Raw genomic sequence first — 18665 nt, forward strand, 5'->3', positions numbered from 1 at the left:
GTAAGCTCTGTGAGATATGCACAGGTACATAGAGGTTTCCCCTAGGAAGGATGATTCAGTATTCACTGTTTGATCATTCCCAGTGACTTTTTCGAAATTCACTTCCATGAATAAAATCAACTGTATTTACTTTTCTTTCTTGATGAAAGTAGATGAATATGAGTTTCAGGTATTAAAACTTCCTTTTAGGATGAACCTCATTTGGTCCTAAAGTCTCATTTATCTATGGCTGAAATTGATTTCCTAAAGTTTTGAAAAGGGTTTTTGTATCTATGGACATTAAAGGAATTTTTAAAAATTATGTCTCAAAAAAAAAAAAATGAAGTTCCTGTTCTGGCTCAGTGGTTAACAAACCCAACTAGTAACCACGAGGTTTCGGGTTCAATCCCTGGCCTTGCTCAGCCGGTTAAGGACCCGGCATTGCCATGAGCTGAGGGGTAGGTCGCAGACACGGCTCGGATCCCATGTTGCTGTGGCTCTGGCATAGGCTGGCAGGTACAGCTCCAATTGGACGCCTAGCCTGGGAACCTCCATATGCCATGGGTGCGGCCCTAAAAAGATAAAAGACAAAAAAAAAAATTATGTAATCTCACAAATTTAGGACAGCAGGAAAGATGACAACGCATAAGAGCTATCAACAGTTTTTATGAAGAGTTCCCTTGCAGTGCAGCAGGTTAAAGATCTGATGTTGTCACTGCAGCAGCCCAGGTTGCTGTTGTGGCACAGGTTCGATCCCTGACCCCGAAGCTTCCACATGCCAGGGACGCAGCCAGAAAAGGGGGTGGGGGGTGCAGTTTATTTGCTGGAGAAAATGAATGAGATATGCCTGTATTCAGGAAAACTAGACAATGCTAAATGCAGGGATGAGGCACCGCACTGTAAATAGGGCCTCATTAAACAGGTTAAACAGAGAGGCTTCTACTAACCACTTCTTGTGTTGATTTCAAATGGCCAAAAAAAGGATGAGTTCATGCTTGCCAGAGGGGAGACTGGCAGCTTCCTCTCTGGAGAAACTGACCAGCCCTAAAACAGACATCTCAAATTTGGAAATTTGGAGGTCCCCTCATGAAACATCTGTATGTCTGTCCTCCCTGTGGTAAAGCCTCGTCCGTCCACAGGCTTGCCTAGGCATACAGGTTTTGGGTTGTAATTTTTTTCCCCCCTAGTTAGCATTTTAGTACCTCACTTATAAAGCTGAATGGACAATGAAAGATCACCAGATGTTGGAGAAAAACCTCTAATGTGAAAGGCAGAGACCTAAAGGAAAAAGCAAGCAAACTAAAAGAACTTGAAAGGAAAAGATAAATTCAGGGAGAAAAAATAAAAATAAAAAAATTGTCTCTGATTTCCCCAGAGAGAGAAGATAGTGTATCCATGAAACAAGAATGGGAAACTATAAAAAGAGAAATAAAGAATATAATAAATAAATATAAATATAATAAAGAATAAATAAAGGAATAAAGAGGAATGGCTGCATAATGAAAATGCAGCACCTCATGTTTGAAAATACTGAGTTTCATGATGGCTGCAGTAGAGCCTTAAGGTGTGGGACCATTCTGGGCACAGGGACCCGTGTGACTGCACAGGTTGAGCAGCTGCAACACTGGCCTTGGAAGTAAGAAGGACTCTTGGAGATTAAATATATGACAGCATAAACAAGGATATTGAATAGAAGCTTTGGAAGATAAAGTAAGGAAAATGCCTAGAGTTATTCAAGTAGAAGACAGTTTGAGATTGATAATGTAGGAGTTCCCACTGTGGCACAGTGGGTTAATGATCTGGCTTATCTCTGTGTGGTCCTGGTTTGATCCCTGGCCCCATGCAGTGGGTTAAGGATCTGGCATTGCCACAGGTGTGGTGTAGGTCAAAGCTCCAACTCAGATTCAATCCCTGGCCTAGGAAAAGGGAAAGATTCATAGTGAAAATGTAGTAAAAATTTCAGGCAGAGGACATAGAAATACCAGGAAGGAGATAATCCCGGAAGTAATTCAGAGCAAGTCCCCAGAACTGAAAGACATGAGTTTATAGAGTTAAGTAACCTAGACAAGGGACATAATTATGAAATTTTAAATTACCAAGAATAATTTCCTGGAAGCTTTCAGAAAGAGAGAAACAAAAATAAAACAAAATCCAGTTATAGAGAGTTCTTGTCGTGGCTCAGCAGTAACAAACCCAACTAAGATCCATGAAGACTTGGTTCAATCCCTGGCATCACTCATTGGGTTAAGGATCCGGCATTGCCATGATCTGTGATGTGGGTCACAGACTCGGCTCAGATCCTGTGTTGCTGTGGCTGTGGTGTAGGCCAGCAGCTACAACTCTGATTCGACCCCTCGCCTGGTAACTTCCATATGCCGCAGGTGCAGCCATGAAAAAAAAAAAAAAAAAAAAACTGGTTACAGACAAAGGTTTTGAAAGCAGAATGGTAGCAGCCACAAAATGTTAATTTAGTGGGAAATTGTGATAGAACTCTTTTGAGAGGCTGTAGGGACTAACCTGGGAACCTTTAGTTCCTACTGTGGCTCAGTGAAAAGGAGTCTGACTAGTATCCATGAGGGTGTAGATTCCATCCCTGGCCTCGCTCAGTGGGTTAATGATCCAGCATTGCTGTGAGCTGCAGTGTAGGTTGCAGAAGTGGCTCGGATCTGGCATTGCTGTGGCTGTGGTTGTAGGCCGGTGGCTGCAGCTCCCATTCAACCCCCAGCCTGGGAACCTCCATATGCCACACCTCTGGGCCTAAAAAGCCAAAAAAAAAAAAAGGGGGGGAGGGATAAAAAGCTAAATGCTAATCTGTCATATTGGAAAGTCAGTAGATGATCTGTCTCAATGATAAATCTGGAAATAGCAAGAGAAGCTTGCCATTTAGGTCTTTGGAGGTAAAATGAACAATTTTTTTTTTTAATTTAAAAAAAAAACCTATCTCCATGAAAGAGTCAGAGGCCTTGCAAGTGCAGGAATCATAGTTTGGGGAAGACACTACTGTTTTTGAATATTAACCATGTAGAACTACTATCTTTCTAACTACACATGTTAATAATTTAGCAGTTACAGTTAGATTAAAGAGTAGATCAGGGTTTGTGTGAGGTTATACAGGACTGTTCGAAGTGACACTAATGCTTCTTCTCCCTCCAGATTCCCGGTACATTCTCTTACCTGTCGTGTTGCATCACCTCCACATGCACCTGCAAGAACAGAAGGACCTGATCATGTGCGCGCGGATCCTTAGCAACGTATTTTGTCTCATCAAGAAGAATAGCTCAGTAAGTAAATACAGGTCATAGGAGGCAGTTCCCATCATATGGCTCCTGGAAATAAAATTTTATAAGTCTTCAAAGAAATCCCACCAAAGAGTCATCCTCTGAGAGAGTCTCACTTTTATTTCCAGCTGGGTTGGACTTTTTGCTCTTCTTCTGAGGGAAAAAAATTTTTAGCCTTGTGGGATAGCCATAACCCCAAATAACCTGGGTTTCCTAAACTTGTATATCAAGGAAGAACTGAATACCCAGTGGGAAAAATTAGAAATCTCGAAGCCTCCCACATGTGTCTTTAATCTTGATGAGTGCTCTGTGGCAAGAATAAATTATTGCTTGCAAAGATGGTCTGTTTTGGTCCATTCTTTGAAAGTTTGCATGATGATGGTCAGAGCTTGGCCAAGGCCCTTGGCCCCGGCCTGTAGAGACAGTGGAAGCAAAGGAGAGCCCCAGCAGCCTGGAGGTATCTTGAACCCAAACCATTACTTACCTGACAGTAATCACTCAGTTGTTTTGGCTTTAGGAATTCCTGTCCATGTCCCTGACTCTTGAGGCAATGCAGTTGCATTAGGTGATGTCCTGTCAACAGAGAACAATCGCATGCTTGCTTATAAATGGAGACAGCTTGGCGTATGCACCGTCATGCACATAGGAAGGCTGTCTTGTTCTAGTTGTGTCACTGTCGCTGTTTGTTAGGCAGTATCATATGCTTCTGTAACAACTTTTACAAAGCAATGAGTGCTGACACTCCTGTTTCTTCCTCTGTTTCCCCATTAACTACGGTGCTACAGTTTCCCCATTTTTGACATCTGGTCCCTTCTGGAGAGCTCAGCAGTCAGCTGGCATGGGCCCCCAGTAGAAGTAATGGAGATAGGGCTCCAGCACTGTAGGAGCAGAGTTGGCACTTGAGAGAAAAAGGTCAGAAGCTCTGTTGTGGGTCAGAACCCAACATAGTCTCCAAGAGGATGCAGGTTTGATCCCCAGCCTGGCTCAGCGGGTTAAGGTTCTGGTGTTGCTGCCTGCTGTGGTGTAGTCTGCGGATGCAGTTCGGAGTCAGTGCCTGGCCCAGAACTTCCATATGCTGCAGGTGCAGCCATAAAAATAAAAAAATTAAAATTAAAAAAAAAAAGTGTAATAAGACAGACTTGCCTGGAGAAGGACCATGGTTTTTATACACCCAGTTGAATAAAGCCTAGTTGTGCCTAGTTGGAATTTTTTTTTTCTAACTTTAATCACTGAGACTAAAAAGTAAGTTCACTGCAGAACACTGAAAACATCAGGTGGTAGTAGAGGTGATTTTTTTCCCCCTACTATTTCAGTGTTGAAGTTGCAATCAATTTGGGGGCTTATCAATGAGGAATTCAGGACAGAAACTCTGGCTTGGAGGAAAAAAGCCTTAGTAGTGTTCTTGCAAGAGTGTAAGGAAGTTTATCATAAAATCCTAGCCAAAAAGCTCTTTCAAACTCATAGTTTCTTAAAGTTTCCTTTGCCAAGGCAGTCTTCTTGGTACACAAAGCATTTGTAATCGTAGTGCTTCGTCTTGTGAAGCTATAATAGAAACTCAAATCCACTACATACAATCAGTGCAGAGCATATTGGGTTTTTCTCTCAAGTCCTGGGGGCCTAGATAGGATTAATTTTATTCTGGAAGAGCGTTCCCACCATAGCCACGGACGTCCAGCCTGCAGCTACCAGTATTCACCTCAATTGAAAGTGCTCTTTGCTAACCTTTAATGTAGGAATTTTTTTTAAGGTCATTTTTATAAGAATACTCATTTGCACTTAAAATAGATTTTTGGAAAATAAGCTGTGCAACTCCAGTGATGAGAAAAGTTAAATGTAAGCAAAATCTGAAACCAAAACACTGTCGATTCTTAAAACCAAGAGGAACACTTCCTGAAGAATCAGGCTCAGAAGGGCAAACTGACTTACTCAGGGCCTCCCACCCTATCAGTGGCATTGGTTTTTGCTCCGAATTAGTCTGCGGTGCTTTTCAGAACATCACCCCACATTTTTATTTGTATCTCCAGGACCCATTGCCTCCTTGGGTAGAGCTGTCAACATTTTCTTTCCCTTTGATTTCTAATAAAAGAAGGTCATTGACTTAAGCGAGTTAGGGTGGGTCCCTAGGTCTGTCCAGCTCTTGAGTTCTCTGACTCTGATTCTAGATTTGGGCATGTGCTTTTCCCCCTGTTGCACCAAAGAGAGATTAATGTACACATTAAGCCCCTATTTCTTAAACGCGGTATTTTTTTCTCTCTTAAGGAAAAGTCTGTGCTGGAGGAAATAGACGTGATAGTGGCCAGCCTGCTGGACATCCTGTTGAGAACCATACTGGAGATCACCAGTCGACCCCAGCCGCCCGGTTCCACGATGCGGCTCCAGTTCCAGGATGTCACTGTAAGGCCATAGCGCAAATGGCGTGCAAGGAGCAGCAGAGTTGTGCTTGTTAAAGCCTCGGTTGCTCGGAGGGTGGGTTGCTGTAAAAATCAGGGAAATCTGGCCTTGGGAGGTCGTTTCACATGTATGTGAGTTTACCTTCATTTTAGCAGAGGATGAGGATACGATTCAAGTTTGTTAAAAGATCTTGGATTGCGATGTTTTTAGTTACAGAAGGACCACATGTGCCCAATTTATCTTCACTTTGCTCAGTTTAAGTTAACCTGTGATTCTATTGCATCAGTATTCTCAATACCTTTTGATTCTTTTCTCAGCGATTGGATTTTGATTGAGGAAGTGAGAATGGTCAGATAGAGCAAGAGCACCCAGGGGTCCTGAGGGCTCCTTTTAAATTTCTCACTGTGACTAGTAAGGATCTTTGTTTGGGGTGAGGAAGAGCTGTTTCCTCAGCTGTGAATGGAGAAAGTTTGATGATTTCTAATGTGTATTCAAACTCCACTCTTTTATGAATCTAGTATGACATGATTTATATAAAATCTTAAAAAATAATTTATGTGATAGGTTATATGTGTGTATGTGTGTGGAGAGAGAGAAAGATGGATGGATGGATGGATGGATTTCTATTTAAAACTCACATCCAATTGAGCAAATATGTGTTTTTTTAGATCTAAGAACATTCTTCCATATACCATTTGCTGTAGTTTTCACATATTTTTATTTACCAAAATGTCAGCCTTTTGACATTATTTTTACATTATTTTGTAGAACCCCATCTTAAGAATTTTTGCCTAGCCCCTGAAAATAATTTTTGCTTTTATTTAAAACACATAAAGAGTCCACCCTGGCTTGACTGTTTCAATATGGCCATCTTGTGTTGAATTTTATTTTCTCCGCTTTCAGAACTGAAATTTACTCAGGAATCCAAGCCCTGGGTTTGGGAAGTAAAGTTAAACTCTTCCTTTTTAACAAACTAATGCTAAAGATAGTATGAAAAACACTTCTTAATTGTATGTTTAATAGTGGTTGCAGCCTCATTTAAAGAAAAGAAGGGCACACAGTTAATTTCTCAGGGTCTGATGTAATTTCATGTGTAAAATGATACCTACCTCATTAGTACACCACTTGGTTCTTAGTAAATGCTCAAAACATGTTTTTTTGTTTTTTGTTTTCTTCCTAATGCTTCTAGAGTTCACTATGGGTCTGAAAGTTTGGGAATTTTTGTTTTGAATTTTTGTATTCTGTATTTTCGTGTTTTTATGAACTTTTTTATTTTGTAGTAATTGTAAAATCACATGCAGTTGTGAAAAATAATAGAGATATCCCATGTAGCTTTTATCCAATTTACCCAGTGGTAATGTCTTACAGAACTATAGGATGCAGTCACAACTAGGATATTGATATTAATACAGTCGAGACACAGAATATTTCCATCATCCCAAGAATCCCCCTTGTTGCCCTTTTATAGCCAAACCTGCTTTCCTCCCATCTCCACCTCCTCCTTAACCCTGGCAACCACACATCTCCTCTCCATTTTTGTTATTTTGTCATTTCAGGAGTTTTATATAAAATGGAATCATGCAATATGTAACCTATTGTGATGAGCATTTTTTTTTTTTCTACTCACCATAATTCTCTGGAGATCCATCCAGGTCACTGTGTGTATTTTTTATTATTTATTTATTTATTCCCCTCCCGCCCCCCACCTCACCCTGCGCTCAGTGGTTTTCATGGTATGGACATACCGTATTTAACCATACCCAATGAAGGCCGTCAGAGTTGTTCCAGATTTTGCCTTTACTAACAAAGTTGTTTTAAACATTTGAGTGCAAGTTTTTATGTCAGCCTAAGTCTTCGTTTCTCTAGGATAAATGCCCAGGAGCGTGGTTGCTGGGTTGTACAATAGTTTTGCATTGTTTTGTTTTGTTTTGTTTTAAGAAACATACTGCTTTCCCTAGTAGCTGTATTATTTTATATTCTCATATACACAGTGTTTAATGAATGATTCAATTTTGCAATACCTTTATCAGCATTTAGTGTTGTCACTTTTTGGGGAGAGGGGAACATTCTAATAGGTGGGTAGTGATATCGTATGTGTTTCAATTTGAATTTCCTTAATGGCTAATAAGGATGCACATCTTTTCACATACTTATTTGCCATTTATATATCCTCATTGGTGGACTGTCTCTTCATGTCTTTTCCTCATTTTCTAATTGGACTACTTTTTACTCTTGAGTTTTGAGAGTTCTTTATATATTCCAGATTCTTGTCCTTTATTAAATGTATGGTTTAAAAATATTTTCTCCCACTCTGTAGTTTATTTTTTCATTTTTTTCCTTTTTCATCCTATAGGGTCTTTAGTAGAGCAGAAGTTTTTGATTTTGATGAAGTCCAACTTATCAGTTTTTATTTTTATGAATCGTGCTTTCGATGTCAAGTTTAAAGAACTCTCTTTGTCTAGCCCTATATCCTGAAGGTTATCTCCTAGACTTTTTTTCCTACAAATATTAATAGTCTTATATATTGTATTTAACTCCATGTACCATTTTGAGTTAATTTTTGTATTAGCTGTGTCAGAAAATTTTAACGTCTCTTATCACCTCAGTATTAATGTCTGTTGTCTCTTTTCATTCAATTTGAGATCTTTTTGGGTTTGGGTAGGATGAGTGATTTGCAGTTGAAATCTGGACACTTTTATTTTATAAGACTTGGAGTATTATTTAAACCTTCTGTTTTAACTGGCTTTATGTGACACCACCTGACAGGTGAAGGGATTGGGTGCCAATTCATTATGGCCAGATGAATAAAGACGTCCAGGCTCCCCACTTTGTCTCCACTGACACTGAGCAGTAGTCGTGAAAGTACCTGCTCTCTGTTTGGCTCTCCACTCTGGAGAGGGATATTGGGGTACCTCATCAAAGCCTTGTGAACATGGATGTCTGGGCTCCCCATTTGGCTTTTGCAAGTGTGGGAGATGCTGGAGTTTTTGGTAGTGTTTCACTGCAGTAGAGCAGTGATGGCTGAAAGGTTTGTCTTATTAAACTGCCCTTTTCTTGGTCCTTTGGCGCAAGTTTTGTTGGGGGTTGGGGGGAACTGCTGTTGCAGTTGATGGTGTTTCAGCTCCAGAGGAGGGGATGTCTGAGGCTAAAAGAAAATCCCAAGAGTTCAACGCCATGTCCTTCCCTTGGTTCAAGGTGCCTAGCTAGTCTGTTCCAGAGTCGTCTTCTAGCGTTTCATATCTAATGGAGGGATTTTAGTTGTACTTGGCAAGAGGAATTGGGAAAAGCATATATCCTCCATCTCCCCCAAAACAGAAGGTCTCCTTCATTTTGGTTTTGATGGTAACATCTCAACTGCTTCCTGGCAATACAGCTCAGACACAGTTCTAAAATTATAATGGCCTCGTAAACGAAATCATAGCAAGTGCTCCGTGTGGTCAAAGACTGCCTGAGGTCAAAAGCCGAAACACTTTTTCAGACTGCTTTGTATCCATAGGCAAGGTTGTCACTGCCAAATTTCTCTGGGATATGGTTAGCCTGTAGGCCTTCACAGTTGTAATAATCAGAGCAAATTAAGGGGCTTGAGGAGGCAGTGGGTCAGGTTTCTGGATGGCTTTGGGGGTGGGGTGGGTGGGGTGATCGTCTGGCATGCTGAATTTTAGGAAGATCGCATCAAGTGAAACCTTGTCCGGGGAAGTTGTGTTGTGTGCTTTGCTGTGTGAAAAACCAAACTTTCTCAAGGTATGTGTGATGAAGACGGCAAGAAAACACACATTTAAATTATTTGGCACCTTAGATTTCATGCTTTAATATGTTTTTTTTTTTGAGTCCTCAGCCAACCTGGTTTGAATCCCACTCTGCCACTTGATGATCTGCCTATGCTCTTGGGCAAGTTACCTAATATCTCTAAGCTTCAGTTTTTTTAAAGTTTCTATTTCTTTAAAATAGAGAAAATAATTGTACATATCCCAAAGTTACTGTGAGGATTTCATGAAATCTATAAAAGTGTTTAAACAGTATCAGTACACTTTAGCAATTAGTAGTGGTGGTAGCAACAGTAGTCTGGATTTATGATAATTACAGAAGCAGTACTCATACTGTTGTTGTTACAACTAACTTTATAGTGAAAAGTTTGATCTGGTCATTGACAAGGTCATTTCTCGGGGCGCTGAAGACCTGCTGAATTTCTTCATCCTTTTCTCTTAGAATATAGGCTGTCCATATGCGGAAAGAATCTGAAAAAGATTGGATAAATGCATATGTAGAGCTGAATCACTTTGATGTACATCAGAAACTAACACAACATTGTAAATCAACTATACTTCAATAAAAAATTAAAGTTAAAAAAAAAGAAACAAAACAGGCCAAGTAGGGAGTCTTCACACGGCAGTTTTGCACTAAGAACTTTTCAGTACTTACTGAAAAAGTGCCCACAATTAGTGGATATACGGTAGATAGAAGCCATTCCCACAGTGTGTGGTGGTGAAGCATTCAGCTCTCTATTAGTACCACGTCTGTCACCCTGCCTCCCAGGAACACCCATCAGGATGACTATATAAGAATTGCAGATAACAACAGCCTTATTTTTACTGTCTCAAAGGATTGTATTTCTTGTTCTTCTACCAACTGTTCTTCAAACTTTAAAACTCTCTTTATAGCGGGGGTGGGGAGGGGGAAGCACTATTGTAATTGATTCCTTTCAAAAGTCTAAATGTACATGGTAGCAGATTTTATAAAGAGGCATATGTGGCCATCCGTTCACACCCTCAACTAATTGGACTCCAGAGTCCCTTATGGTTGATAAATACTTCTTTGCTTTGCACGTAAATCTGTTCAGCGCCATGTATAGTGCAGATGACTTGAGTTCAGCATGAATGTCAAAGGCATACTCTGCATTTATCTGAACTTTTTGTGCATTGCGGGCTGTGGTTGGGGAAAAGAAGGCTGGAGAATTCTGTAAGAAGTTTCTGGGAACAATTGCGTATGTACAACAGAAGGCTTCCAAAAGACTAACTTGTAGCCATCTAATAATATCATTCACACTTACTGGGGAAAATGCCCATTATACTCAATCTAGTTGTAAAATGGATACAAAGTATTGCAGCACAGAATTCTTTTTAAAGGTGATTTGTAGGTTAAAAAAAATTCCGACACTAAAAGGAAGTGAATCTTGACCAACGATGGATTTTTATTTATTCTTTTTAACAAACTGTGAGTCCAGGATTTTCAGGTAAACACTTGAAATCTTCTATTTATTTTTTGTCTTTTTGGGGCCATACCCACGGCATATGGAGGTTCCTAGACTAGGGGTCAAATCAGAGCTATAGCCACCAGCCTATGCCCACAGCCACAGCAACGCCAGATCCAAGCTGTTTCTGTGACCTACACCACAGCTCAAGGTAACACCGGATCCTTAACCCACTGAGCAAGGCCAGGGTTTGAACCTGCATCCTCATGGATACTAGTCAGATTCATTTCTGCTGAACCCCAGTGGGAACTCCGAAAATCTTTTAAATAAAACAAATAAAATTATATTACTGATGAAAAACATGTCAGTAAGATACTGGATGTCTAAGCCTCTTAGGGTTAAATGTGCTTGGAGTGCCTGAATGCATTAAGTGAATAAATAAAATGACATTGTCGAGTAGACATTGGTGTGTCTCAAATGTGCCAACATTAGACATCGGAATGACAGGTTGTTTGCAATGGACCTAAACCTGATGTGAGAGTTATAAATAGTTAATAACCTGGATTCAAAAGAGGTACTTGCCTAGGTACAGTGACTCTAAGACTTAATGAAAGTCTACTTATTTTTTAATAATTTTTAAATTTTTACTAACATCATTAAAAGTAGTGTATCATTGGAGTTCCTGTTGTGGCACAGTGGGTTAAAAACCCAACTAGTATCCATGAAGATGCGGGTTCGATCCCTGGCCTCGCTCAGTGGGTTAAGAATCTGGCATTGATTTGAGCTGTGGTGTAGGTCTCGGATGCAGCTCAGATCCCACATTGCTGTCGCTGTGGTGGAGGCCGGCAGCTGTAGCTCCCATTCAACCCCTAGCCTGGGAACTTCCGTGTGCTGCAGGCGCTGCCTGTAAAAAGAAAAAAAAAGACTTGTCATTTATGATACTTCACTATTCACAGGATTTATGTTGAAATAAATATTTTAACAATATTAATCTAGTAGCTACATTGGAAATAGTGTAGATATATATAGAAAAATGAGATAAAAAATTGAATGCATTTATACCAATTAGATGTGCATTTTTATGTCAAGATGTAGAAGACGCTACAAAGTACTAGCATTGGTTAACAGAGAGATTTTCATATACCTGCTTATATTTGAAATATAAGCCTCAAGCTTATATTTCAGATGTATTTCCCTATAAAATAAGTCACTCTGAGCAATAGGAAAAAAAGCAAGAGATACCTGGGTTTACACCCCAGCTCACCATTTTCTAGCTATGGAATCTGGAATAAATATGTTATTAACTTTAACACATCTCACTGTAAAGTGAAGTTATTAGTGTCTATGCAACAAGGTTGTAGTAAGGAATAAAATTAACAATATAATCAAAATATAGCAACTTATACGTAGTGCCATTCCATAAATGGTGGTGTTGTCACTGTATTTTTTTAAGTTTTTTAAAGATATAATTGACAAAAGATTATGTGGATTTTTTTCCTTTTCTTTTTACTGCTGCACCTGCAGTATATGCAAGTTCCCAGGCCAGGGCTCAAATCGGAGCTGCAGTTTCAGGCCTACACCATAGCCATGGCAACACCAAATTTGAGCCACATCTGTGGCCTGTGCTGCTGCAGCTTATGGCATCACCAGATCCTTAACCCACTGAATGAGGCCAGGAATTGAACCTGCATCCTCACAGACACTAACACTAACACATAACTCTTAACCCACGGAGCCACCGCAGGAACTCCTATATGTGTTTTTTAATTTTATTTTCTCTTATTGAAGTATAGTTGATTTACAATGTTATGTTAATTTCTGCTGTGTAGCAAAGTGATCGGTTATTCACATTTATGTTCTTTTTTTTTAATAGTCTTTTCCATTATGTTTTATCACAGGATGTTGAATATAGTTCTCTATGCTATACAGTAGGACCTTGTTGCTTTTCCCTTCCATGTATAATAGCTTACATCTGCTAACCCTAACCTCCCACTCCATCTCTCCCCCAGCCTGCTCCCCCTTGGCAACAGCAAGTTTGTTCTCTTTGTCATAGATAGATTCATTTGTCTCATATTTTATTTTATTTATTTTTAAAATACTCAATGAATTTTATTACATTTGTAGTTTTACAATGATCACCACAGCACAATTATATAGCATTTCCATCCCAAACCTCCAGCTGATCCCCCCACCCCCCAACCTGTCTCTGGAAACTGTAAGTTTTTCAAAGTCTATGAGTCAGTATCTGTTCTGCAAAGAAGTTCATTGTGTCCCTTTTTTAGATTCCACATGTAAGTGATAGCATTTGATGTTGGCATCTAATTATCTGACTGACTTAACATGATAATTTCTAGGTCCAGCCATGTTGCTGCAAATCTGTTATTTCCTTCCTTTTAATGGCTGAGTAATATTCCATTGTGTATATGTACCACATCTTCTTTATGCATTCCTCTGTTGATGGACATTTAGGTTGTTTCCGTGTCTTGGCTATTGTATATAGTGCTGCAATGAACATTTTCGAGTCATGGTTTTCTCTGGATAGATGCCCAGGAGTGGGATTGCTGGATCAAATGGTAATTCTATTTTTAATTTTCTGAGGAATCTCCATACTGTTTTCCACAGTGGTTGCATCAATTTACATTCCCATCAACAGTGTAAGAGGGTTCCCTTTTCTCCACACCCTCTCCAGCATTTATTGTTTGTAGACTTTTTGATGGTGGCCATTCTGACCAGTGTAAGGTAATTTTGATTTGCATTTCTGTAATAACTAGTGATATTGAACCTCTTTTCATGTGTTTTTTGGCCATCCGTATGTCTTCTTTGGAGAATTGTCTGTTTAGATCTTTTGCCCATTTTTTGATGGGGTTGTTTGTTTTTTTGGTATTGAGCTGCAGGAGGTGTTTGTAAATTTTGGAGATTAATCCCTTGTCAGTTGCTTCATTTGCAAATATCTTCTCCCATTCTGTGTGTTGTCTTTTGTTTTGTTTAGGGTTTCCTTTGCTGTGTGGAAACTTTTAAGTTTAAGTTCCATTTGTTTATTTTTGTTTTTATCATCATTACTCTAGGAGGTGTATCTGAAAAGATATTGCTGTGGTTTGTGTTGGAGAGTGTTTGACCTATGTTTTCCTCTAAGAGTTTTATAGTATCAGGTCTTATATTTAGGTCTTTAATCCATTTCGAGTTTATTTTTGTGTATGGTGTTAGGGAGTGTTCTGATTTCATTCTTTGACATGCGGCTGTCCAGTTTTTCCAGCACCACTTATTGAAGGGACTATATATTCTTGCCTCCTTTGTCATAGATTAGTTGACTGTAGGTGTGTGGGTTTAATTCTGGGTTTTCTATCCTGTTCCACTGATCTATATTTCTGTCTTTGGTGCCAGTATCATATGGTTTTGATGACTCTAGCTTTGTAGTAGAATCTGAAGTCAGGGAGCCTGATTCTTCCAGCTCCATTTTTCTTTCTTAGTACATCTTTGGCTATTCTGGGTCTTTTGTGCTTCCAAACAAACTTTTGGAAGTTTGTTTAAAATATTTTGTTTGAGTTCTATGAAAAATGTCCTTGGTAATTTGATAGTGATTGCATTGAATCTGTAGATTGCCTTGGGTAGTGTAGCCATTTTGATAATATTGATTCTTCCAATCCAAGAGCATAGTATGTCTTTCCATCTGTTTGTGTCATCTTTGATTCCTTGCATCAGCATCTTATAGTTTTCAGAGTACAGGTCTTTTGTCTCTTTAGGTAGGTTTATTTCTAAATATTTTATTCTTTTTTGATGTGACGGTAAATGGGATTGTTTCCCTAATTTCCCTTTCTGATCTTTTGTTGTTAGTATATAAAAATGCATCAATTTCTGTGTATGAATTTTGTATCCTGCTACTTTGCCAAATTCATTGATGAGCTCTAACAGTTTTCGTGCTTATCTCTGTATGGGAAGTATAAGAGTCTGGGCTTGGTGAAATTGTTCCTTTGATATTCATCTTAACTATCTAGGGCCTGTATCCTGTTTTCCTCCATCCTGAATTCCTCTTAGGGGGCACCTTCAGTGGTTGCTTCAGTGGCTGATGGCTTTATGGCCATAGCATCCTTTGTTCACTGAAATGGCAGGTAATGTCCTTCATCCACAGTCCAATCTGCCATTAGTCCCCCCACTTAGTGAATTTTCATATCACACATGATAGTCTTCAACTCTGGAGATTTAATTTAGGTCCTTTTGAAATCTTTCATGTCTCTAATTAACATGTTCAGTCTTTCCTCAGGCTTCCTAAATATATAGAATACACTAATAATAGCTATTTTAATATCCATGACTGCTAATTCTATTTTTGTGTCATCTAATCTGTTTCCATTGATTGAATTTTTCTTCTCATTTGTATCATCATTTTTTCCTGCTTCTGTGTAAGCCTAATAATTTTTTTTTGAATGCCAGGCATTGTGCTTTCTGCCTTATGGGAGGTGGATTTTTTTTTTAATTTCTAAAAATATCTTTAATTTTCTTGCGGAATGAAGTTAAAATTTTTAGGAACTGTTCAATTGTTTTCACGTCTTGCTTTTGAACTTTCTTAGGTAGGTTCAAAGCAGCATTTGTTCTAGCAGCAGTTTTTCCCCACTACTGAAGAAAGGTTCTTTTTAGTACTCTAACTGATGCCCTGTTAGTAGCATTTTTCAGTCTAGCTGGTAAGAAAAGGCACTCTTCCCAGTCATGTGTGAGCCGCAGGCACTGTTCTCCCAATCCTTTTGAGTAGTTTTTGCTTCGCCTTGGTTTATGTCCTCATACACACATCCATTAAAATATTCATAATTGTCCCCTTACATTTTCTATTTCTTGTGTTTAGTATCAAGGATTCCTTTTTTTCATTATCAATGTAATACGTTGAGCTTAGAGGGTATTTCTGCTAGGCTGTACTGGTTAGTTCTTAAGTATTTTCCCTAAAAAGTACGTAGGGATAACTATTTGTTGTATCTCTGTGTTACAAATAATTATCCGTCCATGTGCAAGGAGTCGGCCTGCATCTCTGGTCACCCTGATTTGGCCACTAAGCAGCATCCTCAGGCTTCCTATGGCCTTAATGAGGATGTGTTTAACTGTCCTGACTTAGTTGTCAAATCCCACATCTCAGAGCTTTTAGTCTCAAATTTTACATCTGAGCCTATAATCTTTTTCCATGTAGATTCAAAGAAACCAATTCCCAATTAAACTGCATTTCTCTAAATCCAGTCAGTTACTACTGACTACTTATCCTGTTGTGCTTGTCTTGTTTTAAATGTAATTACAAGCAGATAAATTCTTTGCTGGAGAAAAAAGTTTGTATTGAAAACAAAAAAAAAAAAAAAATATTTTTATGACCACACCTATGGCATATGTTTCCAGGCCAAGAACTGAATCTGATCCTTTTTTTTCTTTTTCATTATTAATTTTTAAGATTTGAACTTTATAGGAGTCGGTCACATAGTGCCCAAGCCAAAAAGGATCACAGTTAAATTTCACTGTTCTTAAAAGGAAATGGAAACCAACATTATACGATGTATGGCTTTCTCTATACCCAGCAAGTCAGCAGCTAAGCATACTGATGAGCAGGGGAAGGGCAAGTAAATTCAAAACTGGAGCGTGAAGTTACAGCAAGAGGTTTGGAATAGAAAAATCTAGGAATAACTCCATCTTTACCAGTTTCTAGCTGTGTGATTTGGGGCAAGTCTTTTAGCCCACTAAACCTACGTTTTACCTTCTTTGAATTAGTGGTATACCCCTACCTTATAGCACTGATATGAGGCTCAGATGATACTAATGAGAATTCCTGCTGTGACACAGTCGGTTAAGAATCCAATGCAGTGGTTCAAGTTGCTGTGGAGGCATGAGTTTAATCCCCAGCCTGGGGTGGTGGGTTAAATGATCTGACATTGCCCCAGCTGTGGCATAAGGAGCCACTTGGATTCAGTCCCTGGCCTGGAAACTTCCATATACTGCAGGTGCAGCCATCTAAAAATGATAAAAATGAACAAAGGCCTAGTAAATGCTTAATACATGCTTGGGGGCCTCGTTGCCTTACCTTCTTGAAGTGTGTGGAGTTACTTCCCTAGTGAAAAGCTTCCACCCAAGTTTTTTTTTTTTTTTTCAAAAAATCCACTCTAAATTTAAAAATGCGTGTATACCAAGTAAATGGCAATCATCACAGGGAGAAATGTTGACTGTGATACTGTGATTTAGATTAAGACAGCATTATGGGGTAAATTCCATCACAGTGGAGTCTTTTTTCTAATGTTCTATTTGAGGGCAGTTGAAAGTAAGCTACTGATGTCTGTGATATACTTACCAAAAAATGCATTTGCTTTTTTCTTTCTTTTTTTTTTTAATTAATTAGGGGGAGTTTGTTGCTTGTCTCCTGTCCTTACTACGGCAAATGACAGATAGACACTATCAACAGCTTCTTGACAGTTTCAATACTAAAGAAGAACTAAGGGTAAGTATCATTTTTTAAAGTGCCCTTTAATGTATCTTTTTAGTTGCTTTTATTTTTATCCATCATGGTTCAGATGGTTCTTGGACAGTTGCTTTACCTGTTTCAATTTAATTCCATTGTTCCTCAACTTTATCCACAGGTTTGCTCATCCGTATTGACGCTTTAAAATTCCTGTACTCAGTCCAAGCAGTTAACTCTTATTTTAGATAAGGATGTAAGATTCGAAGTCCCTATCATCAAAGTCCAGTGACCTAGTCATGGACTAACAGAACAAGGCAAAAGCAAATAGACTAAGCTTAGTTAAGTGGAATTAGAAATACCGCCTTAGGAGTTCCCGTTGTGGTTCAGCGGAAATGAATCTGACGAGTATCCATGAGGACATAGGTTCAATCCCTGGCCTTGCTCAGTGGGTTAAGGATCCAGCATTGCCATGAGCTGTGGTATAGGTTGCAGATGCGGCTCGGATCCCATGTTGCTGTGGCTGTGGCATAGGCTGGTGGCTATAGCTCCAATTTGACCTCCATATGCTGTGGGTGCAGCCCTAAAAGACAAAAGAAAAGAAGGGCTGCCTTCATAGAAGATAAGGAAGAATATATTACTATTTTCGCTGATTTCATTACACTAAAACCACAATGAGAAGTTATGGTTACAACATTCTGATGAGGGAGGCAGAGTTGTTGGCTATATTCTCATCAATGTGCTGTGCTAGTTTGGTAACAGTCTGATGTTGCATAGAAAATATTGACGCAGGATTTGTAAAAATCCAACTTTGCGAAGACTTAGGGTACTTTAATCTTTCCTTCATAGTGTTCACTAAAGGCTTAGGGGTTGATTGTCCTCAGTCGGAGGAATGACCTGTCATCTGTCCTTAGTTCCTTTTATTTCTCCTCCATTGCTTCAGCTTCAGACAGCTTCATATGTAAACTATCAAAATGGAAGAACTACTGAAGTGCTGAGGGGTGGAGAATTATAGGACAGGGTTATACTCACATTTTAACATTTGCATGATTGGAAGCCTTCATGGGGCCTTAGAGGAAGATTTGTAGATTTTTTTAAAATATAGATAGTGCATAAGGATCGCTTGTCTTTGACTTTTAACTGTTATATAGTCTCAGAAGTATCTTTCAGTTACCTTGGATCAGTGGGCAAATTGAGTCGTATAAAACAAAGAATAGGTTTGGCCAGATGTAATCTAATAGTCAGTTGGTTAGCATGTGCCCAAGCTGTAAAAATATCATAGTTTTATGCTTATATTCAATCTTGAGTTTAGAATTTAAAATGGATATGTCTTAGAACTTACTCTACATACAGAAATCCATATGGTTAAAAAGGAAAACAATCGTGCAGTTATTAGCTTTCATCAGAAGTCGAA

General features: G+C 39.0%; 1 protein-coding gene across 16 annotated transcripts in view; it reads left to right on the plus strand.

Annotated features, from left to right (window-relative positions):
* The window catches only part of DOCK4 (dedicator of cytokinesis 4), a 457247-nt gene that overhangs the window by 332465 nt on the left and 106117 nt on the right, over positions 1-18665 (plus strand). For all 16 annotated transcript variants that reach the window (XR_014834200.1, XM_021079277.2, XM_021079279.2 and 13 more), the window contains exons 24-26: positions 3133-3260; positions 5517-5651; positions 17195-17293. Coding sequence is in view for 15 of the 16 variants with exons in the window: in XM_021079277.2 (XP_020934936.2) it covers positions 3133-3260; positions 5517-5651; positions 17195-17293 (362 nt within the window). In the remaining variant the exon portion in view is untranslated. The remainder of the gene's footprint in view (positions 1-3132; positions 3261-5516; positions 5652-17194; positions 17294-18665) is intronic.

The sequence above is a fragment of the Sus scrofa genome, chromosome 18, assembly GCF_054392235.1.
Source record: "Sus scrofa isolate SSC_HxYL_T2T_F1_AM1 chromosome 18, Sscrofa_HxYL_maternal_Yorkshire_Landrace_v2.0, whole genome shotgun sequence".
Lineage (NCBI taxonomy): Eukaryota > Metazoa > Chordata > Mammalia > Artiodactyla > Suidae > Sus > Sus scrofa.